This window comes from Musa acuminata, chromosome BXJ3-5 (genome assembly GCF_036884655.1).
Source record: "Musa acuminata AAA Group cultivar baxijiao chromosome BXJ3-5, Cavendish_Baxijiao_AAA, whole genome shotgun sequence".
NCBI lineage: Eukaryota > Viridiplantae > Streptophyta > Magnoliopsida > Zingiberales > Musaceae > Musa > Musa acuminata.
The window spans coordinates 39686855-39714412 of record NC_088353.1 but is presented as its reverse complement, the minus strand read 5'-3'; the positions used below and the strand labels follow the sequence as shown (position 1 = coordinate 39714412).

General features: G+C 37.2%; 1 protein-coding gene across 1 annotated transcript in view; it reads left to right on the top strand.

Annotated features, from left to right (window-relative positions):
- Positions 1-27558, top strand: part of LOC135638310 (uncharacterized) — a 40235-nt gene that overhangs the window by 10558 nt on the left and 2119 nt on the right. The window contains exons 9-32 of the mRNA XM_065151384.1: positions 76-144; positions 645-726; positions 3537-3589; positions 3695-3793; positions 3869-5101; positions 7443-8441; positions 8534-8869; positions 9017-9275; positions 9353-9575; positions 9660-10020; positions 14064-14213; positions 14334-14555; positions 14649-14870; positions 17438-18088; positions 18566-18826; positions 18892-19248; positions 21211-21617; positions 21696-22125; positions 22290-23588; positions 23670-23930; positions 24005-24295; positions 24396-24866; positions 26714-27145; positions 27240-27518. Of these exons, the coding sequence (XP_065007456.1) occupies positions 76-144; positions 645-726; positions 3537-3589; positions 3695-3793; positions 3869-5101; positions 7443-8441; positions 8534-8869; positions 9017-9275; positions 9353-9575; positions 9660-10020; positions 14064-14213; positions 14334-14555; positions 14649-14870; positions 17438-18088; positions 18566-18826; positions 18892-19248; positions 21211-21617; positions 21696-22125; positions 22290-23588; positions 23670-23930; positions 24005-24295; positions 24396-24866; positions 26714-27145; positions 27240-27518 (9447 nt within the window). The remainder of the gene's footprint in view (positions 1-75; positions 145-644; positions 727-3536; positions 3590-3694; positions 3794-3868; positions 5102-7442; positions 8442-8533; positions 8870-9016; positions 9276-9352; positions 9576-9659; positions 10021-14063; positions 14214-14333; positions 14556-14648; positions 14871-17437; positions 18089-18565; positions 18827-18891; positions 19249-21210; positions 21618-21695; positions 22126-22289; positions 23589-23669; positions 23931-24004; positions 24296-24395; positions 24867-26713; positions 27146-27239; positions 27519-27558) is intronic.

Sequence of the window (27558 nt, the reverse complement as noted above, 5' to 3'; positions counted from 1 at the left end):
ATTACCTGTACTGATGTAGTTGTCTTGGTTAGAAATCTCTTGCTTCTATGACAATTCTTTTTTCTGCTTCCACAGCTCCTGGAAGAAGGTGAGGAAGGAAAAGAATATTCCACCTTGAGGTCGAAGCTTGAAGTTCCTATCCAGGTTATTGAGTAACTTTTTACTGAGATTTATTGGTGCATTTAAAGGAAAATTTTATATTGTCTACAAATATCCAATTTATATTGGTCTTGTTGTGGAATCAGTTAATTTTCATTTTAAGCAGTCTTAGAAGAAACCATCGTGTTGGTATAGCAGCTTTACTTTTATTTTGCTTCAAACGATTTCACAATATTACAAAAGATCTGCATTTTGTAGTTGCCTTATCAAAGTATCACTTAGAGGGTTCTTTTTTTATTTTAAATCTTTTACAGATGACTGGAAAGATTTAATGTCAAGTAAGCTAAGGCTTAAATAGCCTGATTAATGTTTCTCATCTTTGTGGCTTCTCTAGTTTTATATGTGTATCCTTTTCTGACATGCTGTACATTTCTTTGTTGACTTTCAAAATTTGGTTTTTACTTGGCTTCTAACTTTTTTATAAGCTTTAACAAAATATATCTATGCTATGGGATTTCTCATAATTTTTGGTATCTAATCTGCAGGCGGTTCTCAACTTTCAGGCTCCAATGGAATATGCCAAGGAAGTCAGTGATTACAAAAATCTAATTAAAACTTTGGTGATGGGTACTACGGCCATATATTTAAAACCCTGGAATTTTCAAACTCAATTAAACATATCACTGTCTAGTACTCTTGTCCTTTCTGTTTTATTTAAAGAATCTGTTTCCTCTATTTAGTCCTAAATTTGATGTCTCATTGAAAGAGAACTTGAATATTGTAATCTTGACTTTGGTCGGTCATTTTCTAATCACTAATATATTCTGCTTCATGGGGGTCTTGTTTGTTTCTGTTTGTAGGAAGTGATATATTCTAGAAGTTTTTGTGCATTTCCACCTCTGTTGTCTCTGTATTTGCACGTATGCCTTCTATTATTAAGGTGTATAGCTGAAATACCCGTATAAATTTTTACTATACCCTTGATTAGCAGGAAAATAATGCTGTACCTTAGACGTTGGTCTTTGTCAGGGACCTTCGAACTTGGAAACCAGTTATGGGAAGCAATTTGTTTATGCAAATTAAGACCGTTGAGGGGATTGGGCTTAATTTGCCTCAGACCGTTTGATTCTTGCTTGATGGTTGAACTTGTATGGGTTGGATCTTTTTCTAGGGTCTTATGCTTTGTTTAGGCCAGGTCAAGTTTATCCTTGTCTTTGGGTTTATATGGGCCTTTATGTTTTGATGGGAATGCTTATGTGAAGATGATTCCTGTAGGGGTTTATATGCAAATATTTATTTTCTGGTGGTATATATGCATTGTCGAAACAATCAAAGTGATAAGATTACAACAAAAGAAAAGATGAAAGAAAAATAAGATCAGGTCAGAGGCAGGATTTTCATTTTCTTATTTCCTTCTTTCTGTTGAAAAAGATCTTGCACTAATCACATCATCAGTTTCTTGTAATGCTAATAATGGACCAACATGATGCCAGCAAATGTATGAGTCAGCTAGTTTCTGGTTCAACAGCCAGGTGAAGTCATCGGTTTAAATAACTTTTTTGACAAGAACAAAATAGGATATATTTTAATAATGGTATATATGATCTAAAACATTTACTATTCTGAGTATAGGAAGCTCAAAGAAATTTTTTGGCTTGTGATATAACGTCTAAAGTAGTAAAACAGTATACCAGTTATTTAATTACAACTAAAGAAGCTTGCATAATAATGTTATCAAGTGGTTATTCTTATACAAATTCCTAGCATTGTTGGGGGTGAGAGAGATCATCTATCGTTGAATATTGAAGTGACAAGGTTGTGTCTGATGCCCTACATGTGTGAATTTTTCTAGTCGGTGAGGTTGGTGTTGTTTCTGTGTCAGGCGACTGAAAGGAGGGGACGGGAGTCTTGTTGGTGGCTGAATATGTGAGCAGAGGTGGGAACTTTATTACTTAGAGCATCGTTATAGGTATAATGAACATCAAACTGAATGGTTGTCTCTTTGGAAGAATCCTATGAGATAATGCAACATGGATACCAATTAACTGGGTGAGCGGGAAGCCTGGTCAGTCTTTAGTGTTGGTACCTTGCAATATTGATGGCAGGAACCACCAATGGGAAGTGTCACGGATGAGAGGAACCAAAGTGGAAGAATGTGACTTAGAGGAATTGAATAGGAATTTGTCTGCTTTATGTATTTAGCAAACTGAATGGTTGTCTCTTTGGAAGAATCCTATGAGATAAGGCAATGTGGATACCAATTAACTGGGAAGCCTGGTCGGTCTATAGTGTTGGTACCTTGCAATATTGATGTTAGGAACCACCAATGGGGAGTGTCATGGATGAGAGGAACCATTTAAGTGGAAGAATGTGACCTAGAGGAATTGAATAGGAATTTGTCTGGATATGTATTTGGCAACTCTTCTTTCCTTATTGATTATTTCTTCATTATTAAAAAATGACCTAAGTTTTTATTTTAATTGGGTATGTAGTGTACAACAGTAAGGGTGATTTATGCTTTCAGCAAGGAACTCATTACTTGAGTAGTTTGTGGAAACAGGTTCGAGTCTTATTGTATGATAACAAAGGCTGTTTCTCATGGGTTTATCTTTATCTGGTCAATGCTTTCTTTCTTAGGATTGAATTATTTGGCTTTATCTCTTTGTAAACTTCAAATAAATAAGGTAAGAACTAGGGCAATTTTGGTATAGGTGGTCTGACATCAAATTTGTGATATTACTTCTGTTCTATGTATGATGTTTTTTGGATTACAATGTTGGGCAGTTTGGAGGAATTATTTCTTTTAAATGTAAGGTGAATAAATGTGAAATATAATAGTTAATAATTGTATTAAATGATATTTCCAACCAAGAATAAATGAGATGCCAGCATATAGATAATCTTGTGGCATGATGATAATTCTGATATATATATGCATGTGTGTGTGTCTGAGCTTTATGGATGTTCAGTTGGAAAACAATATAATTATACTATATCAATATGAGGATGTTGAGATATACATAAGAGGTTATTAGAAAAGACAGAATATGCATTAGTAATGGTATATTAATTGGGAGTGATATGAGTGAAACCGTCTAAACTGGGTTAGAAATGTCTAGTAGAGAGATATAAATGCACTGATTAGACGAGGCGTATTGATTCATATCTGTCGTGAAGTACAGATAGAGGAAGAATTAAGAAGTCTTGATTAGAAATAACACAATGGCATTTGATGGCTTTTAGTTTGACTTGGCATTTTACCATCATTAGAGTTCAATGTCAAGAAAGATCCATGTGGCATACTTATGTAGTTATGGTTTACAACATGATTATTGCATGAGTGGAACATTTATATCCTGTCCGAAACTATGATATATTTAACTTGACTCTAGATGATTTAATGCATTAGTACTGATATTGGCTAATAAATGTCGCAGGAATGAAGACTATAATTTGGAGCATTACTAATGCTCATATGGCACGCCCACAGGTTTAGATCTATTTATTAGGATTGCCCAGTTGTGGTCTTAGATCTGTTTGTTAGGACTGCACAATTTAATATCATATTGCTTTCTTATCCATTGTTTTTCTTCAGGTCTCAACATCATCACATGGTACACATCAACAAACGCAGGCCTCCCCATCATCCAATATGCCACTTCCCCAAATGTTCAAAGGGATGAGGGAAGATGAGGTACTCCATGTGAAGGTTTTCAATTTGTGTCTTTATGGTTCGAGTTCTTTTTATGATTATTTAGTTCTTTTATAGGTCCGTAAGGCAACAGGTGTTTTGAAGAGTGGTGTTCACTGCTTGGCGCTTTATAAAGAAAAGGATGAGGAAAGGGAAATGTTACAGCACTTTTCACAGATTCTAGCTATAATGGAGCCTCGAGACCTCATGGATATTTTCTCGTTGTGCATGCCGGAGCTTTTCGAATGCATGATAACCAACACTCAGTTGCTTCATATATTTTCAACACTTCTGCAAGCTCCTAAGGTCCTCCGACCCTTCATGGATGTCCTTATTCATTTTCTTGTTAACAACAAGCTTGATGCTCTGAAGCATCCAGATACCTCTGCAGCAAAGCTTGTTTTGCAGCTTTTTCGGTTTTTATTTATGGCTGCTGCAAAGGCACCTGCTGACAGTGAACGCATACTTCAGCCTCACATACCTGTGATAATGGAAGTTTGCATGAAGAATGCTACTGAAGTCGAAAAGCCTCTTGGTTATATGCATCTTCTTCGTTATATGTTTCGATCAATGAATGGTGCAAAATTTGATACCCTTCTGCGGGATCTTATTCCGTCTTTGCAACCTTGCTTAAATATGCTGCTATCTATGCTTGAAGGACCTTCTGGTGAGGACATGAGGGATCTTATCTTGGAGCTATGCTTAACCTTACCTGCACGTTTAAGTTCGTTGCTTCCACACATACCTCGCCTTATGAAACCTCTGGTTCTTGCTCTTAAAGGAACTGATGACCTTGTAAGCTTAGGTCTCCGGACCCTTGAGTTCTGGATTGACAGCCTGAATCCTGATTTCTTGGAGCCTAGTATGGCAAATGTCATATCGGAGGTTATTCTTGCTTTATGGTCTCACTTAAGGCCCCTTCCATATCCATGGGGTACAAAAGCTTTACAACTTCTTGGTAAGTTAGGCGGTCGAAATAGACGTTTTCTTAGAGAACCCCTTGCTCTTGAGTGCAAAGAGAATCCTGAACATGGGCTTCGTCTGATTCTTACATTTGAGCCTTCTACACCATTTTTGGTACCTTTGGATCGTTGCATATATCTTGCTGTGGCTGCGGTTATGCAAAATAATGGTGGAATGGAGGCTTTCTACCGGAAGCAGGCTTTAAAATTTCTTCGAGTATGCTTATCATCACTATTGAATTTGCGGGGAAATGTACAAGGAGAGGGAGTGTCTCCTGGTACCCTTGGAACATTGTTAGTGTCTTCGGTGGATCCTTCTAGGCGTCGTACAGAAACATCGGATATGAAGGTCTGCTTGAAGTATCCGGCATCCCTTATTTCTTCTGTTTATTGCTTGTTCCACATTCTTAAATCATTTATAGCATGTTGTTTCTTCTTATGCTGAAATTTATTGTTATGATTTGTCTTTAAAAGAATCTTTTTTTGTCACATCCAAAATCTGTGTTCCATTTTTTTTGCCGTGATGGTGCATCTGTGTAAACTTATTTCATAAGGGCTACATGCACATAATTTTAATAAGCTAAGTGATAATTCAGGCATAGGTGTGTACAGATAAAGGCTACTTGCTTTCCTGGAAGTCTTATCCATCTATTGAGGTATGTAGAAGCATTTGTTCTTACTAAATGAATTGGAACTTGGACAAATTCTTAAGACTGAATCCTAGAGGACCTTAGAAGGTAAAGATTTTAGACTACTAAGATTACTTGGTGCAACATTAGAACAATTTGTAAAAGTAAGGATTTGTTGCAACTATGGCAATAATAGCCTTCCATGGCACCCTCAATTAGCTCAGGTTGATAGGCATCCGAATTGCTAAACTACTCCTAAAAACTTCCAATATTTGTTTATAATTGAAGGTATCAAAAGTAAATTTGTAAAGCATTTAGTTGATATATTTGTTTAAACTTATAGCCTAACTACTAGGAATGCAAAAGGATTATGAACCTAATTAATCCTTGTACAACAATGACAAACTGAATGTCCCACCAACTAAGAGCTGGTTGCTTATCTTGCCATTTAGCTTTATCTAGGGCAATATCTCTAGTTAAGTCAGAGGCATTTAATTCTTTTATTATTTCCAGCAAAGACTTCTTAGGTCTCCCCTCATTAGTACTAATCAACTTACTACATTTTACTAACCTAATCAATCTTTGTCTTATCTTTAAATGGTTTTGCACTCTTTACAAAGGAGTGCTGTGCCAACACCACAAGTTGAAATGTAGCACGCTAGAAAGGTATTGACACATTGTCACGGCCTTAGCTGGAATTGCCTAAGGCGTGAGGCACCCTTGCGGCAAAGATGCAAACTTAGCTTGCGTTGCCTAAGTCGCGAGGCATCCTTGCGGCAAAGACGAGAACTTAGCTTGCGTTGCCTAAGTCACGCTTCGCCCTTGCGATTTGCGTCCGCAAAGATCAGCCCACTTGCAACCTCTCACAGGTCCCGAAGGACCTGTAAAAGAGAAAGTTGATTAGTTTGAAGAACGAGCGACGGACAAGTCCTGACGTCTCGCGAAAAGTGGAAGCTTTACAAGCAATTCAGCGAGCACCTTGCGTGCACAAGAGAAAAAGAGGGAGAGGGGGAAAACAAGGACTTTAGAAGGTTGAACGAACAGTTGCAAGTCCACAAACAACTGCTCACCGGGTGCCGGGCGCGACAACAAGTTCCCGTTAAGGTAATGTGTGAACTTGCGAAAGGTTGTTCAACGCCCGACACTATACCGAAGCTTCATCCAGCCCTGTGCCACCTGAGGGGTTCCAGGGTGCTGAGATGGCTGACGTTTCGCGTGCAGCAGCGGGCTGCAAAAATCAGCCCGTGGCATGTGAAAACGGAGTTGTTTTGTTCGGTTCGATGAGCGGTCGCACTGTAGCGCTGCAACTTATTCGAACTTACATTTTTACAAGCAAAAGGACTTAAAACCGAGCCAAAACATCCTGCCAAGCTGTTGTACATATAGATTAGAGCGACGAACGGTTCGTTGAACGGAGTTGTTGTGGGTGTGCGATGACCGTTCGTGACAATATGTCATGCCAACTTGTTTTGGACATGCCAACATATGGTTCCAACTCAAAAGATTTTTCTGCATTTGCCAGGATAAGAACATTCTTACCAGCACAACATGAAATCATACTGAGATAGTGGTATCAACACACACATTCATACCATGTTACAGCAACCAGTGCCCTTTACTCCTTAACAAATATATAACTTCACCAGACTGTTTGCACTTATAAAATGGTGATATGATATATTACATAGTGGTATTTAATTTTCTTTTATTACTGTTCTTTAAAGCTTTCTTAGTGCTGTTGTTGGTGAACTTTAGGTGTTGCTGTGTATCACTTTTGTATGTTCTTTAGGGTTTCTTGCTGTGTACATTTGTGGTCCTTTAGATCTAAAACATCCTCAACATCATGTTCTTAATTTTGTTAAGAAAACTTAGTTTTTAAATTTCATGGAAAAATTTATTAAACTTTTAATTTGTTTCTATAGATTTTAATTTGCTTTTTAGAAGCCATGTGTATGAGTGTTACAGATAAATTTAAATTGGAAATGATAATTAGCTTTCTTCTGACCAATTTACTACTATAGTGTTTTTTTTTCCTGGCAATTAATAATTTCTTGACTTCAGGTTGACCTGGGTGTGAAGACAAAGACTCAGCTAATGGCCGAGAAATCTGTTTTTAAGACATTACTTACGACCACTATTGCTGCTAGTGCAGATCCTGAGCTCCAAGACACAAAAGATGAATTTCTTGTTAATGTATGTAGGCATTTTGCACTGCTTTTTCATGTAGAATGTTCTTCATCAAACTTATCTGGCACAACAGGCCAGCATGTTGGTTCCATGATTTCATCAAGCAGTGGCATGACTTCTAGGTCGAGAGGTAGCACTTCCAATCTTAAGGAGTTGGATCCTCTAATATTTTTGGATGCGTTGGTTGAAGTACTTGCTAGTGAGAACAGGCTTCATGCCAAGGCTGCTCTAAATGCTTTGAGCATGTTTGCTGAAACACTTCTTTTTCTTGCACGGGCAAAGCATAATGGTGTACTAAGTTCAAAGGGTGGTCCTGGTACTCCAATGATGGTTTCAAGTCCATCCTTGAATCCTGTGTATTCACCACCCCCAAGCGTTCGGGTTCCTGTATTTGAGCAACTTTTACCTCGCCTTCTGCATTGTTGTTATGGATGTACTTGGCAGGCTCAACTTGGAGGTGTAATTGGGCTCGGGGCTTTGGTTGGCAATGTCTCTGTAGAGACTTTATGCATTTTCCAAGTGAGAATAGTGCGGGGCCTTATATATGTTCTTAAAAGGTTACCAGTGCATGCTAATAAAGAGCAGGAAGAGACAAGTCAGGTCCTCACGCAGGTTCTTCGTGCGGTGAATAATGTTGATGAAGCAAATAATGACAGCCGTCGACAGAGTTTCCAGGGAGTTGTTGAATTTCTTGCTTTGGAGCTTTTCAACCCAAATGCATCCATTGTTGTAAGAAAGACCGTGCAATCATGCTTGGCTCTTTTAGCTAGCAGGACCGGAAGTGAGGTTTCCGAGTTGCTTGAGCCTCTTTATCTACCTCTACTTCAGCCTCTCATAATGAGGCCGCTTCGTACCAAAAATGTTGAGCAACAGGTACTGATTATTGGCATACGATCTTATTATGCTTGAAATTTACTTCTTTTACTTTATCTATTGTATTGGTCTCTTTCTTTTGCCTCTCATAGGTGGGAACAGTTTCTGCCTTGAATTTTTGTCTTGCCTTAAGACCTCCTCTTCTCAAATTGACACCAGAGTTGGTCAACTTTTTGCAAGAAGCATTACAAATTGCTGAGGCTGATGAAACTGTGTGGGTCACCAAACTAATGAACCCTAAGGTGGTTACTACACTAAACAAACTTCGAACAGCATGCATTGAACTTCTTTGTACTGCAATGGCTTGGGCAGATCTCAAAACACCTAATCATACCGAACTTCGTGCAAAGATCATTTCTATGTTTTTCAAGTCTCTGACTTGTCGGACTCCAGAGATTGTGTCTGTTGCAAAGGAAGGGCTTCGTCAGGTTTTATATTTCACTTTCCAGTAGCTCTATCAATATTTGAATTAAGTTGTTTTGCATGGATTTATAATAATGAACATAAATACATGTTTCACTGTTTTCTATTATTGTTTCTAGTCACAATGTGGTCATTTAAGATTTTGTCCGTAGGTTGTTCAACAACAACGACTGCCAAAAGAACTTCTGCAGGGCAGCTTGAGGCCTATCTTAGTTAACTTGGCACATACTAAAAGCCTTACGATGCCTTTGTTGCAAGGATTAGCCCGCCTGCTTGAACTTTTGTCAAATTGGTTCAATGTCCAGTTGGGTGTCAAATTACTGGACCACTTGAAGAAATGGCTTGAGCCTGAAAAACTTGCTCAAACCCAAAAATCTTGGAAGGCTGGAGACGAGCCGAAGGTTGCAGCAGGTATGTTATAAAAATTAGTTTTGCCTATTTGGTAATCTGATTCTGGCTTAACCAGCTGTAGCTACTGCATGGTACAGCGATGATCGAACTCTTCCATCTGCTCCCTCAGGCAGCTGGGAAATTTCTAGATGAACTTGTAACCATAATTATTGATTTGGAAGGGGCACTACCACCAGGACAATTTTACAGTGAAATTAACAGTCCATATCGTCTGCCACTTACCAAGTATTTAAACCGTTATGCAACAGATGCAGTGGACTATTTCCTTGCTCGTTTGAGCCATCCAAAATATTTCAGAAGGTTAGTTGATGCTGGTAAAGTAATGTAATCATTCTGCATAGAAAATATTACATTGATGAATTTCTGACCAAAGTATATTTTCAGGTTTATGTATATAATCTGTTCAGATGCTGGACAACCCCTAAGAGAAGAACTTGCTAAGTCGCCACATAAGATACTTGCAAATGCTTTCCCACAATTCTTTCCCCATTCTGAAGGGTCTGTTGTTCAACCTTCTTCGTCAGTTAATGGTGAAGTCCTCATGTCAGACACTTTCACTAGTCCACCTTTGGCAGCATGCTCTGATGGTTATTTTCATGGATTGGAACTTATTTCCACTCTAGTCAAGTTGATGCCAAATTGGTTGCATGGTAATCGTATTGTTTTTGAGACATTGTTACTTGTTTGGAAGTCACCAGCAAGGATTGCTCGTTTGCAAAATGAACAAGAACTGAGCTTACTCCAGGCAGGTTTTCTAGCTCATTGAAATAGTTAATATAAGCTGATTTTTGCAATGCATAATTGCTGTGCATCATCATATTCTCTGCTTATTCCATTTATATGGTAGCTTCATTTTCTTGCTGTTGCTAATTGTTTCTTTTTTCTGCATTGATATATTTTTTTGAAATCAAATACCTTGTTTTTCCTGGTGGCTGGTCATTCCTACAGGTCTAGAATAAGAGCTTTTTTTATTTTAGTTATGTAAAATCATGATTTAAAGAAAAAGGGTTTCTTGTACTGATTTGACCAAGGTTATATGTTAAAGATAAGAAAATGCTTCTCATGTTCCTGCTTAGTTGACTTTATTAGTCTTTTATCTCTTGGAATACATATTGAGCTCCTTTGCTACTTTTCTAAAAGTCTTTTAGCATCTGCAACATCTAAGTTGTCAATGATATTCTATTTATCGCACATAAGCTTGTGTCTGAATAGATTCTTCATTGTTATTGTTCTTTGTGCTTCCAATGGATAGTCTGTTTTGATGTTTGTTTTCCCTATTCCTGTCACATATCCTTCTTTGTAAATGATTATGCACTTGTCATCCCCATTTATCACATTTCTCCTCTCCAATATTATTTGCTAAGTGTAGACATAATTTCTTGTTCGGGAAGTTCATGTTTGGATAAAATGTCAAACAAGTTTCATGTAGGTAGACATAGGTGCTAAATGTTTATTTCTTGAGACATAGGTAGTCTCAAAGTGTTGCAATCATTGGCTACTTGTTATGGCTTCCATATTCTTTGCCTTTGAGGGAAGCTTCGATCAATTTTATTTTCATATGCCACCTATTTTTACTCTTATTAGAATCGTTTCTCTTAGTTTGTAGTTCCTGCTTGTATGTTTTCTCTTCGTTTATAGTTTCTGCTTGTTTGTGTTCTCTTAGTTTACAGTTCCTGTTTGTTTGTTTTCTCTTAGTTTATAGTTCCTGCTTGTTTGTTTTCTCTTAGTTTAAAGTTCCTGCTTGTTTGTTTTCTCTTAGTTTATATTTCTTCTTGTATTTCTAGTAAAATCATAAGTTGCTTGTTGGTGCGAATTCCTAAGTACCCTCCGACTTATAGTGTTGTTAAGCTTAGACTTACTAACAAAGGACAAGCACATGAAGCCCCAAAGAGAGTATTTTTTTCTTTTGAGGATTTGATAATAATGGAAGGAAAAGAGAGTAAGGGAAAGATAATTCCTGAACTTCATTTCCTAGGTGGCCTCACACGTGATTCATGGCTTCACACTAGACATGCCTTACACAAGGAAGATGACATCACATCATTTGTGGTGAATATTGACTCCAAGGGTCCCTCCTAAGGATGTTATCTCACAGCCCACCCATATTATGGGAAAAAAATTCTCATTGAGAAAAAAAATCTCATTGAGCCATAGTCTTGTAAAGGACAGTTTTCCACTTTTTATAGACTCCAAAATACAAGAAGAAAAATTAATTATTAATAAAGAAAGTCTATTTCTTAAATCAAGTAATCAATCATCCCATCTAGCATTTGTGGAGAACCTTCACTTTTTTTTTGTCATTAGAGAGATGATCTTTCTTATTCAAAAAAATTCTTGACTGGGATCAAGTTCCATCCTTGTAGAACGTTTACATCAAGCATCTCTCTCTAATCTTACATTTTAGCTCTTTTGTTTTGTAAATCAGGTATCTCTCTTCAATCTTCTTATGTTTAAGTTTTTTTTAAAATTTTCCTTGGACAATGTGTCAGGTGGAGTAGACAATACATGTAGTGTTGCCATGTCACAGTTTGTTACATTTGCAAAAAATTCCTAAAACACAAAAAATAATTCAAAGACAAGATAAAATATCTCCTTTGATGATTGCGATATCCTTAGATCAGCAATGATTATTACCTTCAGAAATTTAGATATTAACGGTTTGGAAAAACACATAAGAGGTTTGTTTTTTTTGTCTAAATGGCTTTGTTGGGTACGATTATCTGACATTTGTTATTGTTTCGATATAAATATAGAAAATTTTGATAAGGCTTTGAAATATGTACAAATGAACATTCTGAATTTGATGTAAATCAGATTCAGCTTCCAAGACTTGAAGATAATATTCGCAATACCCCCTGTTCAAAAATGATGATCACCTTTAGAAATTTAGATACCATGGGCATGGGGATGCAAGAGACTTGGTTTCTTTTTCTGAATGGCTTTTTCTTGGTACTAATATATCATGTTCATTGTTGTTTCAAGGTAATTGTGGAAATTTTGGTAAGGCTTTGATTTGTGTGCAAGTTAACATTTTGAATTTGATTTAAATTAGATCCAAGTTTCAAAACTCTAAAATAATATTGAACTTGAAGTTGCTTGAGTTAGATGCAGTAGTTAATTCTATTCAGAAAATTTTGGATCTTAAGCATGTTAAATTGAATCGATGATTTGAAGACTAAGGCAACATATAAATTTTGGCTCTTAAGCTTGCTTACTTTCTACTGTTGTTCCATTGCCTCACCACAGTCGCTTAACCGCCTCATTGTCTTTGGTTCATGACCTCACCACTTGCCTTAAGGTGATACTAACTCTTTTGGCACTATTGGTCCATGACTTCACTGCTCACATTACAGTGTCATTTCCTCCTCGTACTCTTGGTCCATGACCTCTGCCTTGTCTTTCTCTTTCCTCCGTATCCTCCTCTTCTGTCCTTTATTGATCCATGAATTTGTTATGACTTGTTCATCATTTACTGGTCTTCTGAGCATGAAACGATCATTCTTTACATGGTTTTAAATTTTTCTAGGCGAACAAAAGAATTTTGGAGATTTTATAGTTAAGGGTCAAGAAGAGCTGGAGTAAACACTAATTTTTTTTTGCAAACCATTTGACAAATAGATCTTTTTAAAACTTATTTTATCTGAGCTAAAGCTGAATACTCTTTATTTTAAGTAGCTAAACCTGCCCGTTAGTCAGTGGAAAATAGTGATGTAGTTAAATAGCTAAAATACCAATTTTCACTATTGTGTGGACAAACCAACCTTTATTTTCTAATCAAGCATGTTAAATGAAGAAATTAATAGAACTCAAAATATTAAGTATAAATTGATGATGTTGCTGAATCGTGTTCTTTTGGGTGTTATCCTGTGCCCATCATAAAATAACATTGCTAAAACAAATAGGCATCGTGGTGTAGAATAGAATAGAAAAGTAGAGAGAGAGAGAGAGAGGGAAAGAGAAGTGTAAGATTAAAGAGGAGAGTAAGAGACTAGAAAAGAAGATGCAAGTTATTTTCATTCAAATCTGAAGTTTTTCATCCATTGACAAGCTCTACTATTTATACTCGGAAATGCAACGGAACTTAATTTATTTGCATTAATTTTTTAAAACACTATTTTTCATCAGTGTGATTTTATCCAAACGTCTTGCGAAGGAACTGTGTTTTTTGTGAAGCTCGGACCTTTTTGGTGAATCCCATCTTTTCATGCTTAATCTTTTATTTAGTTCCTCTCATGAAGTAAAGTCTTGTCTTTTGACAGCTGTGGTGAATTCCCTGTATATCCTTTTGCCATTGTCTTTTTCAGTATAATTGTTAACTGATTAAATAATTTTGACATTACCTGTCGATTCACATTCTCAGTCTGGCAAGGCACAAGCAAGTTCCATCTCTATCCTTGAAGATTTTGAATATCTCGAGTTCTAGTGTAGAACTGTAAGGAGCAACAACACTTGAGTGCATGAGAATAAGGGGAGGTCATTGATAGAATGTGTGTTTGGCTTATGTTGGTTCCATCTAGATCTTGTGGAAAAAAATTGAACTATTTGTTTGATTAAGCTGCGTGTGGAGCTGTGTGTGATTTACTTGAAACTACATTTTGTATTGCACTTTTTGCTATGTATTGTCTTCATTTTATGTATAGTCCATGACAAGAACTAGATTTTTTATAATGCGATATGTTTTAGAGTCGTAGCACAATTCATGCAATAATATTCTATGCATTTTCATATAATTGGCCTTTTTCTTTCTATTATCTGGACACTGATTTATTGTTCTTCTTGAATCTACAGGTCAAGGAAAGTAAGCGGCTTGTGAAGTGTTTTCTGAGTTACTTGAGGCATGATAAGTCCGAAGTTGGTGCACTATTTGATATGCTGTCAATTTTCTTGTTCCAGACACGTATTGACTATACCTTTTTGAAGGAATTTTACATTGTCGAGGCAAGGAAGGATATTTTCTGATTTTGTTTTTGCTTTGCCTTGATTTTCATGTTTATACTAAGTTTCAATCTTAATTTTTTAATATTAACGTTCTAACTTACTGTTGCAATTGCGGACTAGGTTGCGGAAGGATACACTCCTAACTTAAAGAAATCGATTCTTTTACACTTCTTGAGTATCTTCCAGTCAAAACAATTTGGACAAGATCACTTGGTCATTGCAATGCAAATTCTTATCCTTCCAATGCTAGCTCATTCTTTTCAAAATGGCCAGAGCTGGGATGTTGTTGACCCTGCTACAATAAAAACTATTGTTGACAAGCTTCTTGACCCTCCTGAAGAGGTGATCTTTTTTTGTGTTTGGTCTTGTTCCTATATATCTGTAAATGATTTTTGATTGAAAATTTCTTAGATGAATGCCTATTTGGACTTGCAGATTAGTGCTGAATATGATGAGCCTTTGAGGATAGAACTTCTACAGCTTGCTACATTGCTGTTAAAGTATCTACAAAATGATCTTGTTCAACACCGTAAAGAGCTTATAAAGTTTGGTTGGAATCATCTTAAGCGTGAGGATAATTCCAGTAAGCAGTGGGCATTTGTTAATGTATGCCACTTCTTAGAAGCTTATCAGGCTCCTGAAAAAATTATTCTTCAGGTATTCTTTTTAAACAAATGCATATGAGTACGTTCTTACATATCTTAGTGGACTATGATTCCATTTTCACACCTAAGGACACAAACATTTTCACACTTAAAGACTACTTCGGTAAACTTTTAGAAACATGAATGGAGTTTCTGATCTGTTCATAAATAACTTTAAGGCGCTGCTTCATTTGTTGCAGAGTGTATTTTGTGGTCATTAATATTTAAGAATCTGATATGTGTATAAGGGTATGTCCGGTTTGATACAGCTTGATTGGATTGAAAATTTTCACGTCAGTTTCCTGTTGCTTTAAGATATTGAACCTTATCGAACTGAATTGCCCTTTTTTTGTCAGTGACACCTCTCATGCAATAAGCTGGTAACATACCACAAATTTAAATTTCTGCAGAGACTGATTCTGTTTTTGCATGCCATCAGAGCTTCTCTAATATTCTTTCTGTGGAGACTTGATTTCATGCTGCAAGCAGGGATAGACATCATCAGGAGGTTTCATGAAAGATGCTGGGTTTAAACATGGTGTCATAGATATGACAAAGGATGGCTTAAAATATGTGGCCAGAGATGGTAGTGCTATATGGTCCAGCAGCGACTGTCCTCAACAGCATTTGGCCTCAATGCCTTTTAGATCTGGCTGGTTGCAAGAAAATGGGTAGCATGAGGGTGGGTGGGTATTGTGGACTGGGCTTTTGTTGATGTGTCAAAGGGAGAAAAGGCAAATAAAAAGGGGGAAAGAGAAGAGGGAGAAGGAGGGGGGGTGGGGGTGCAGGGTGTGTGTGTGGAGGGAGGGAAGGAAGGGGTGTGTGATCGACTAAGGGAAGGATTAGGTTTTCCTAATTGTTTTGGGATGAAACCAATCTCCTTTATTGGTTAAATCAGACAGCTGCAAGAACCCATGCATTTTAAAATTTTTTTGATCTAAATTGAGTTCCCATGAGTTGATCTGGAATTGAATTGGTCCTTTTTAAATGGAACAGCTTTTTAAAAGGAATGGACTTAAGTACAGGCTGATTCCATTAGGCTTCCCTGTTTGTCTGTTTGGTTGCTTAACCATGTTTACATGAGGTATTTGAAAGTAATTAATTTTTTTCTTAAAGTACTAATTCTACATTGGTATTCTCCACGTTGGAAATGAAAGGACATGTTCTAATAAATCAGGTTATTAACTAGAATGAAACTAATGACTTGTGTTACATCCCTATGCTGGTTTGCAGCTGCCGTGATATGTGCACTAAGGACATTCCCTTTTGTAAACTAAGATTTAAAATCTTGGTCCAGTGCTAATACCTGTCAATGGCTGCAAATTGTGGACTGAAATACCAAGACTTGGTTCAGGATGGTATGTGGATGAAAGAGGAGGGAGAGAAGACGGAAGGAGTAGGAGATAGGGAAGAGGATAAAGCAGCGGTGGAGCCAGCATCCAGGACGAGGAGGAAACCTTGGCTACGCAGCGGGGCAGAGGTGGTGGTGGTGGCAAATGTCAATAAGGTGGGCAAGAGGTGGAGGATGGGACAAAGAGGGAGGGAGGGCATGAGAGAGAGAATGGAAGAGAAAATAAAAAAGGGATAGCTGTGGCAGCTGTCAAAAAATAAAAAACAAAGTTATTGCACTGTGCAGTAAGCTTATCACATAATGCAGTTCATTACCAATATGTTTACCATTCTGTAAGCCTGGTATTGCAAGCTTACTGGACAGTACAGTCCATACCAGAACTGAGCAAAATCGTTTGGACTTCTAAAATCTCTGTTATCAACCGGTATAAGCTGTATTTAAATCTAAGTATAAACTATGGTTGTTTCAGAGAATCGTTGATGTTATCACCATATTGTTAGGTAAATGTGAATTTGAAGGTAGCATAGTTGTACCTTATTGTTGTTGGCATCTGTACTTCTCTAGGTAACTCTTAAACAACTCTGCAAATTTATTAGTGACCTCTGATGGAAAGCACTCTGGAGGGTGAAAGACTTTCTTCTATGCATCATGATCGTTCCAGATACACAAAAAGTGCTGTTGACGTTCCTAATTTTAGTTGTAATCAGTCTGAAGGTTCCTTACTGGTTCACCACATAACTTGATATTGTTATGATCTGAATTCAAGCATATAGAAGCTCATAAGTCATCATATATTTATCTTTCAGTAAAGACCAAAGTCCACAATGTACTGCATGGTATGAGCGGTGTATTCCAGTCCGATAAGAGACCGGTATAGACAGTACATACCAATCTATCGGTATGTCCCACCATATCATGTGTCAGTATGTCGGTACGTAATGTACGAACAATCGGTCTGTTTATCGGTACAGACCAGTAAGGTGAACCATGGTAAAGAGTAAAGACAACTACTGCATAAGTGAGGATTAGCATCGTATCAGTTGGATATAAATTTCTGATCCAATCTGTGAACTGTATAGTAGGTTTAAATTTTAATGCTTATTGGAATAGTACTTATTTCTTAGATGTGTTAGTGTATGGTGTATCTTGTCATTTTAAGTTCATTATAAAATCTGGACACTGTTTATTTCATAATTGATTTTTTTTAACTGAAACTTTTCTTCATGTAGGTTTTTATTGCCTTATTGCGAACTTGCCAACCAGAAAATAAGCTTTTGGTTAAACAGGCTCTTGACATATTAATGCCTGCACTTCCTCGAAGACTACCTCCTGGAGAAAGTCGTGTACCAATATGGATTCGTTATACCAAGAAAATACTAGTTGAGGAAGGTCATTCAATTCCTAATATGATACACATCTTTCAGCTTATTGTGCGGCATGCAGACCTCTTCTATAGCTGTCGAGCACAATTTGTTCCGCAGATGGTAAATTCTTTAAGTCGGCTAGGACTGCCATACAACACCACTTCTGAAAATAGACGCCTTGCAATTGAACTTGCTGGCTTGGTTGTTGCTTGGGAAAGACAAAGACAAAATGAAATGAAAGTTATGCCTGGCACCGAGGGATTTAATCAAATAGGTGATGCATTAAATCCTGCTTCTGTTGGTGGTGATTCAAAGCGATCATCAGATGCTTCTGCATTTCCTGATGATATAAGCAAGAGAGTGAAGGTTGAGCCTGGCCTTCAGTCTCTTTATGTGGTGTCTCCAGGTGGAGCTTCTATACCCACCATCGAGGCACCTGGATCTGCTGGCCAACCTGACGAGGAGTATAAACCAAATGCAGCAATGGAAGAGATGATTATCACGTTCCTTATTAGGGTGAGAATAATTTTCTACTTTTTTCTTTGCAGTAAATCAAAATGCTATAACTCCTTCCGATTCTAGTTTTTTTAGAAGGTTTTGGGTAGTTATCATTGGCTAACAGTGTGCTCAAATTATGCTATGAAAATTGTTTGTTATTAGTTTCTAAGGAACATACAGTGATCACACAGACCATCGACGCCACTCTCCTTTTTTATCAACCAATCTTTGTGAACGATGAGTAAGATGAGCCTGCTTTTTTTTGTTTAGACGAATGAAATTATTGTCCAACAGTATTGTGTGTCCATGTTTCATTAATAAACAAAAATTAGGAAATAAAATCTTGAGTATGTGGCCGTTTTCTCTTTATGGTATCTTACATTTTGCCTTCAGCATCTACTCCTAGATGCAAAATACATCAATTGCACCATCACCTGTTTGAACATTTTATAATGCTTTGTGCAATCAAAATTTCAAATCTTTTTTGCAAAGCAGGTTGCATTGGTGATAGAACCTAAGGATAAGGAATCCACCTCTATGTATAAACAAGCTTTGGAGCTACTAACGCAAGCTTTGGAGGTCTGGCCAAATGCCAATGTTAAGTTCAATTATCTCGAGAAGTTGCTTGGACATCTTCCACCTTCTCAATCAAAAGACCCGGCAACTGCTCTTGCACAGGGTCTTGATGTCATGAACAAGGTCTTGGAGAAGCAGCCACGCCTGTTCATCCGCAACAACATAAATCACATTTCACAGGTGCCATTATTGTAGGATTTACTACTGTTAAACTTTTAGAGTTTTAAACTTAAATTGTTTTGCAGATATTGGAGCCTTGTTTTAACAGTAAAACCTTGGATGCTGGGAAGTCGCTTTGTTCCTTGCTGAAAATGGTTTTTAGTGCTTTTCCACTTGATGTGGCTAGTACCCCACAAGATGTGAAGATACTATACCAAAGGGTTGGAGAGCTTGTACAGAAACATCTAGCTGCGGTGACAGCTCCTCAGATATCTCTTGAAGTTAGCAATGCTAACTCAATGATAACTTTTGCTCTCTTTGTCGTTAAGACCCTGACTGAAGTTCAGAAGAATTTTATTGATCCATTCATTCCCTTGTTGCTTCGTGTACTTCAACGCCTAGCACGAGATATGGGATCATCTTCTGGTTCACATGTCAGACAAGTATGATATCCTAATTTTTTTTTTCAGGTTTTTTCCTTAAGTTCTTTGGTATTCAGTTCCGTAGTTTATTTTCTAATTAGTACTCTCCTTATATATAGTTCTTTTTTTTACTCTTTTGTAAATGATGTTTCTTACCACTATCAGAGCCACAAACTTGTAATCTTTTGGAGCTTACAAAATCAGTTCAGATTTATTGGTGCTATGATTCTTGTTTTCTTAGCCATATATATTTTCTTTTATGTTTCCATTTTGTTTATTTTTTAGAATGATCCTCATTATTCTCTTTGCCTTGTGGACCATACTTTTTTTTATTGAACTGGTAATTTCGAAGAGCATTTCTGATTTCTCTATTAGAAGATTACATGAGAAGGTTTGCTTAAGTCAGTTGTGCAACCATTCTCCGATTGGGTTATGGGGCTGATAACATACCCATTGGAGCCCTGGCCATTTCTACGTGGACAGTGTTTATTGGTCAATGACCATGACCAACGACACTGCATGGTCCACACATACCATGCCACATGCTATGCCAGCCCATTTTTTCTGCCTTGCCCATCAGGTTGGACCAGAGAAAACGGTAAACCTGCATTGCTGTGGGACTAACCAGTCAATTCCTTAGAGTTACACTTTGCCAATTTTGCTTTCTTAAGAGTAGAAACCCCTGTAATTTGATAGAAATATGCCTTCTAATAGGCATTGAGAAATATTAATAAATGACTCCTGAAAATAATTTTTCCTCTTAATGTAAATAAAGGATGATCTTCATGGGTACTTAGCAACCTTGTTCAGGGCCTGGAATTTGCTTATAAGTTTTAGGAACATATAAATTTAATGAACATCAATTGTTAATAGAAATGTATGTTTCTCATGGTTGTCAAAGTTGCAACTCTGTCTAATTTAAATGGCAGTACTTTTCAGGCAGTTTCATATGAAATTAATTCTTTCAAATGTATGATAACGAAACAAGTACTTTGCAATTCCAATTTAAAATGGTTATATTAGCAATCATATTTCCGTTATATTTAAAATTTGAATATTTGCATTATCAATCCTGGATTTAATTTGCTTGTTCTGGAAATTTTTTTTGACATGCATAAAATGGTTTTGCACTTTTTTCTTCTGAAGATTTCTTCGTAGCTGCATCTCTTATGTTACATTGAACTTTTTCTGTGCTAACCTTAGCCCTTGACGAATTTATAGTCATTTTTCCCATATAAACCTGCACTTGTAAATAGGGTCTCTGGTAAGCCTATTGCTGGATGATGATAAATAGGTGTTCTAAAATTTGATTTCTTGCAGAAATAGGAGTGGTAATTAACTAGGTTTGATATTGTAATGATTGCCATATGCTTTGGGTGTCAACGGATGCAATATGCCATACTTGCTTTATTGATGGAGGATACATTTTCAATGGTTGTATGAACTTTACATTGTTGGTGGAACTTCTGAATTAGACAGTCATATCACCATAATGTTCTAAATAGATAAAAAAATGGTGGCCTAGTGCGTAAGACTTCTATCAATGCAGTCTTACCCATACAAACAAAATTATTTTTTAATCACCTAGGTTGCAAAGAAACAACTTGATTGTAACACCAAGAGCAACCCTATATCATCATAATGTTCTGACTTATTCTTTGTGTATCCACACTTTCTTGTTATTCTATTATCCCTGTAGATTGATCGTGCTTTCCCAAATGCTATTTTATTATGGGTATCCATGCTTATTAATCTCTTATATTTTTAAGCTTCCAAGAATTTTACAATTTTTCTGAAGTTTCTATTCTAGCGCTTATTAGTTGTTACTGCTAGATAATTATAAGATTGGATTGTTGAATTATGTCAAGTTATAATAATTAATCGGTGAAAAGTTTTACAATGACTCAAATTTGTTATGATCTCATTGTTGAAATATGATTTATATGCATCAGCATCCATTCTTATCCTTGATCATTTTTTCAGGGACAGAGGGCAGATCTGGATTCATCAGTCAGTTCACGTGCAACAGCTGACTCAGCTTCTGTGATCTCGAACATGAAATGTGTCCTAAGCCTTGTAAGTGAACGAGTTATGCATTCTCCTGAATGTAAACGGTTAATTGGTCAGATACTTAACGTGCTGCTGTCTGAGAAGGGCACAGATTCCAGTGTACTTTTGTGTGTACTTGACACAATAAAGGTATGGATTGAGGATGACTACAGGCATTCTTCCTCTGGTGCTTCAAGTGCTGCTCTAACTCAGAAGGAGATAGTATCCTATCTGCAAAAGCTTTCATTAGTTGATAGAAAGAACTTTCCTCCAGCTGTGCAAGAAGAATGGGATGGAAAATACTTACAACTTCTATATGAGCTTTGTGCAGACTCAAGCAAGTATGGAATGCAACATCTGTTTACTTGTTTAGATTAAAATATCTTTTCTTTTGTCATTGCCTTTTTAATGCTTAGCAGGTATCCGGTGCCCCTTCGCCAAGAAGTGTTCCAAAAGGTTGAAAGACAATATATGCTTGGTCTAAGAGCAAAAGATCCAGAAGTTAGACAGCGGTTCTTCATGCTATATCATGAATCACTTGGAAAAACACTGTTTAACAGACTTCATTTTATCATCCAAATTCAGGACTGGGAAGCTGTAAGCGATGCTTTTTGGCTGAAACAGGGACTTGACCTTCTGTTAGCTATCTTAGTAGAGAATGAACCTATCATGCTAGCACCAAATTCTGCACGAGTGCCACCACTTTTGGCATCAGGCACTTTTCCTGACATGACTGTGGTTCAGCACTCAGCATCTGATATATCAGATTGTTCAGATGGGGCTTCTCTTACATTTGATTCTCTTGTGGCTAGACATGCACTATTTTTGACAGAGATGTGCAAACTTCAGGTTGGTGTCTTGGCTGCCTTGAACTGTTTAACCTATTTTTGGGGTTCTTTTGGGTCTAATGCCTTTCCCTACCATTTACCAATCTTCTCCTTTCTTTATGTATATATGTTTATATATATATATATATATATATATTATTTTTGTGTTTTTTGTTTTTCATGTAGGTGGCTGATCTTGTGATTCCACTAAGAGAAGTAGCCTATGCTGATGCTAATGTTGCATATCATATGTGGGTTTTAGTCTTTCCAATTGTTTGGGTGACTTTACATAAAGACGAGCAAGTTGCTCTTGCTAAGCCCATGATAACTCTTCTGTCAAAAGATTACCACAAAAAGCAGCAAGGTAGCAGACCCAATGTCGTGCAAGCACTCCTTGAAGGGCTTCATTTGAGCCACCCCCAACCTCGGATGCCGAGTGAGCTCATCAAATATATTGGCAAGACTTACAATGCTTGGCATATTTCACTAGCTCTACTAGAGAGTCATGTCATGTTGTTCATGAATGATGCAAAATGTTCTGAGTCATTGGCAGAGCTTTATAGACTTCTTAATGAAGAAGATATGAGGTGTGGATTGTGGAAAAGAAGATCAATCACTTCTGAAACAAGAGCCGGGTTGTCACTTGTTCAGCATGGTTATTGGCAGCGGGCTCAAAGCCTTTTTTATCAGGCCATGATCAAGGCAACACAAGGTACATACAACAACACAGTTCCTAAGGCAGAGATGTGTCTTTGGGAAGAACAGTGGCTTTACTGTGCTAGCCAATTAAGTCAGTGGGAAGTCTTGGAAGATTTTGGAAAGAGTGTAGAAAATTATGAAATTCTTCTTGATTGCCTATGGAAGGTTCCTGACTGGGCTTATATGAAGGAAAATGTAATACCTAAGGCTCAAGTAGAGGAGACGACTAAGGTTCGTCTAGCTCAAGCGTTTTTTGCACTTCATGATAGGAGTACCAATGGTGTTGGAGAAGCTGAAAATATTGTAGTCAAAGGTGTTGAGCTTGCATTGGAGCAATGGTGGCAGTTGCCTGAATTTTCTGTCCAATCTCGAACCCCTCTATTGCAGCAGTTTCAACAATTAGTTGAGGTTCAAGAATCTGCAAGAATACTTCTGGAGATTGCAAATGGGAACAAACAACCTTCAGGAAACTCAGGTGGCAATGTTAATAATGCATATGGGGAGCTCAAGGATATCCTCGAGACTTGGAGACTACGGACTCCTAATGAATGGGATAGCATGTCTGTTTGGTATGATTTACTGCAGTGGAGGAATGAGATATACAATGTCGTGATAGATGCGTTTAAGGACTTTAGTCAAACAAACCCACAACTTCATCATCTTGGCTACCGAGACAAAGCTTGGAATGTTAATAAACTTGCTCATGTTGCACGTAAGCAGGGACTTCATGATGTCTGTGTAAAAATACTGGACAAGATGTATGGGCATTCAACAATGGAAGTGCAGGTACATGTTTTAAGGATAAGTTTTGAATATCCTTTTCGTGCTTTAATTTTTCTCTTTGATTTAAAAAAATTGTCTTTGCAGGAAGCATTTGTCAAAATAAGAGAGCAAGCAAAGGCTTATTTGGAAATGAAAGGGGAATTGACCAGTGGTCTTAATTTGATCAACAATACTAATTTAGAATATTTTCCTGTAAAACATAAAGCAGAAATTTTTCGCATCAAAGGTGACTTCTTGTTAAAGATGAATGATTGTGAGAATGCCAATCTTGCATATTCCAATGCCATAAGCCTCTTTAAGCATTTACCCAAAGGATGGATAAGCTGGGGAAACTATTGTGACATGGTATTTCATGTTATCATTTATTTCATGAATAATAGTTGTCAAAGTCTAATTGTTAGTATTACTCTCTTTTTCAGATATACAAAGAGACACGTGATGAGTTATGGTTAGAATATGCTGTGAGCTGCTTCTTTCAAGGTATTAAGTATGGTGTTTCAAACTCTAGGAGCCATCTGGCTCGTGTTCTGTACCTTCTTAGTTTTGATACACCAAGCGAACCTGTTGGGAGAGCATTGGCTAAATATTTAGATCAGTTACCCAATTGGGTTTGGCTTTCTTGGATCCCACAACTTCTGCTTTCCTTGCAAAGAAGTGAAGCACCTCATTGCAAGCTTGTTCTACTAAAAATTGCTCAAGTGTATCCTCAGGTACTTGGAGCACATGAAGGATGTAGCTTTAATTAGTTTAAATGCTTCCCTTGAATAGATATATATTTATGCATTAAATGTTTCTTGAAATCATCTACAGGCCTTGTATTACTGGCTACGTACATATTTAATGGAACGTCGTGATTTTGCTAATAAATCTGAATATGGAAGAAATATAGCATTAGCTCAGCAGCGAATGCAACAAGCAGCCTCAGCAAATACTGCAGCTTCACATAACTTGGTTGATGCAAATTCAAGAGGGCCCACTCATCTTGGAGCAACTTCTGAAAGTCAGGTTCATCAAGGTTCCCAAACTAGTGGTACTGCTGGTTCACATGACGGTGTTAATTCTCAAGGACAAGAACCTGAAAGGCCTGCAGCAATGGATGGCAATGTTAATAATGCACATGACCAACCACCACAAAATCCAACTGTTGCAGAAGGCACTCATAACTTATTGAGACGAAATGGTGAACTTCGTTTAGCTACCGTTGCTAGTGCTTTTGATGCAGCAAAAGACATAATGGAGGCTCTTAGGAATAAGCATCAAAATTTGGCAAGTGAACTTGAGGTATGAAATATTCATTGTCTTCATATTGCCCTCTGATTTTTTTCTACTTATTACCCTGATATTTTGCATGGGACATAACTGTATAAGAGGTGCACAATGTTACTTCCTAGAACAAGTCTCTCAGAATGTAATGAGGCTTCTTTTTTGGGGACTAGCAATAGATAAATATTCGGTGAACATGAGTTGTAATTTAGACACTGTATATGACGTAGTTTTGTAGGTTGGCCTGTATATGATGTTCCATTTGGCATTCAGCACTCTGTCTCTGTATTTTTACTTCTAGTGTAGGATTGGAACTAACCTTGTTGGAATTGTAATACTTTGGTGATCATGAGGAATTAAGGATCATGGTAAATGTAGTTTGGCACCTGGTATATGCATCAAGCTAAAGAAATTTGAGAAGTCATTGTTGGAAAACACGTGAAGATTTTTGATAGCAATTGCTCGATGAGATCTCATATGAGCTTATGATAATGAAACTACTAGTTTGGATGAAAGAATAATTTTCACAAGAACCTGTTTTAGTGGGTGATCAGACCTATAGAGTTCTTGTTTTTGGAGATATATTCTTCTAGTACTTAGTATTAACTAGTCTAAGTAGTGTCTCTTGTGCTGCAAGTGCCCTAGGAGAGTCATAATCTATTGTTAAATAATTTGAGTCCTCTTGCATTTACTTGTTGATGGATTTGGGAATAAGCAGAAGTTGTATTCTTGTTCAAATTTTGTATGTAATACTGTGGTGGGGATTACAATTCTCCAATGAATTTCCCATTTTCAATTCAATGATGCTATTTTTCTTATAATCATTCCCAAAGCTCGTACAACTTGATCATGTATCAAGGCATGAAACATTGCTGATGGACCTCGCTTAAAAAGGGTTGAACAGGTTACTCAACCAAAAAAAAAAAAAGTGAGGAAAACTATGGTCGATCCATAGATAGCCCCAGCAACTCTGATGGTTGCCCAATCTCTCATAAATTCATGTAGGAGCATTTCTAGCGTACCTATGATCCAGCTGATTGTTAAACGGATTATTTCTGGTTCCTGTGCCTATAACTGCAGGCACTTTATGTGGCTAGACCCATAAATGGTAGATTTTCTGGGTCTTTCGGTGGGTACTTCTTACCTATGATGATTATTGTGTGCAGAAAAAAAACATAATAAGATGTGTTTTCTTAACAGGTATTTTGTCAATGGGACTGTTTGATATCAGAGCTGAATAGGTCAAAGAAAAGAGATTCTCTTTTTTGTGGCTATATAAGAAAAAATTTCCATGGTGTATGTGCTGCAAAATTATCTGCATCTAGTTAAGAGATTCTCTGTTTTGTGGCTATATAAGAAAAAACTTCCATGGTCTTGTAGAATCATGTTTGGTTGTTGTCTGTGGCTTCAGTAATCTGGAATATCACTGACGCATGTTCAAACTCTTTGATTTTCATTTTTGTAGAATTACTACATCATTATTACTTCTAGCAATGTATCATAGTTGGTGAGAGGGAAGATTGTTCTTTGTTTTTCTGATGGATAGATGTTTACTGTAAGCTTGACTAAGAGCAGCTTTTGATTACTCAAGTGGATGATTTAGTATGCTGATTGATTAAGCAATCTTCAAACAACTTGTGATGCATAACCATTAAACTTTTGAAGCTTATGAAATATGCTTCTGTTAATGTGAGAAGTATCAGGTCACTTTTCAGATTTGCTTAAACATTTTGCTTCTAGACAGATTTCAGGAAAGCAGATAGACTGCTGTGTCTACAAGTTTTGGATATTTTCGTAAGTTGATGTTAGAACTGGTTGGACTACTTATTTTGGTTAGTTTAACAATGGCCTTTCTGACCTTTCAGGTTTTACTTTCTGAAATTGGTTCAAGATTCGTTACGCTTCCCGAAGAACGACTTTTAGCAGTGGTTAATGCGTTGCTTCATCGTTGTTACAAGTATCCTACAGCTACTACTGGAGAGGTACCACAATCTTTGAAGAAGGAACTGTCTGGTGTTTGCAGAGCCTGTTTTTCAGCTGATGCAGTGAACAAGCATGTTGAGTTTGTTAGAGAATATAAACAGGAATTTGAACGTGATCTTGATCCGGAGAGAGCAGCAACTTTTCCTGCTACACTTTCTGAGTTGACAGAACGGTTGAAACACTGGAAGAATGTTCTTCAGAGCAATGTTGAGGATAGATTTCCTGCTGTTTTGAAACTCGAAGAAGAGAGTAAAGTACTGCATGATTTTCATGTTGTTGATGTGGAAATGCCAGGCCAGTATTTCACTGACCAGGTTGGTATAAATTTGCAAGCTGGTGTCATGTTAATATTAATCAAGATGTCTTTTAATTGCACAGCATGCATTTTAAGATTCGATTGTGTTGCAGGAAGTTGCACCTGATCATACAGTAAAGTTAGACAGGGTTGGAGCTGATATTCCTATTGTACGGAGGCATGGAAGCAGCTTTCGCCGCCTTACACTTATAGGATCTGATGGTTCTCAGCGCCATTTCATCGTCCAGACATCATTAACTCCAAATGCTAGGAGTGACGAACGCATGCTTCAGATCTTTCGGGTGTTGAACAGGATGTTTGATAAACACAAGGAATCGAGGCGCCGCCATCTGACCATTCATACCCCAATAATAATACCTGTTTGGTCACAGGTGAACATCTTTTGTTTCTTCACTTTTTTCTCGTACTTGT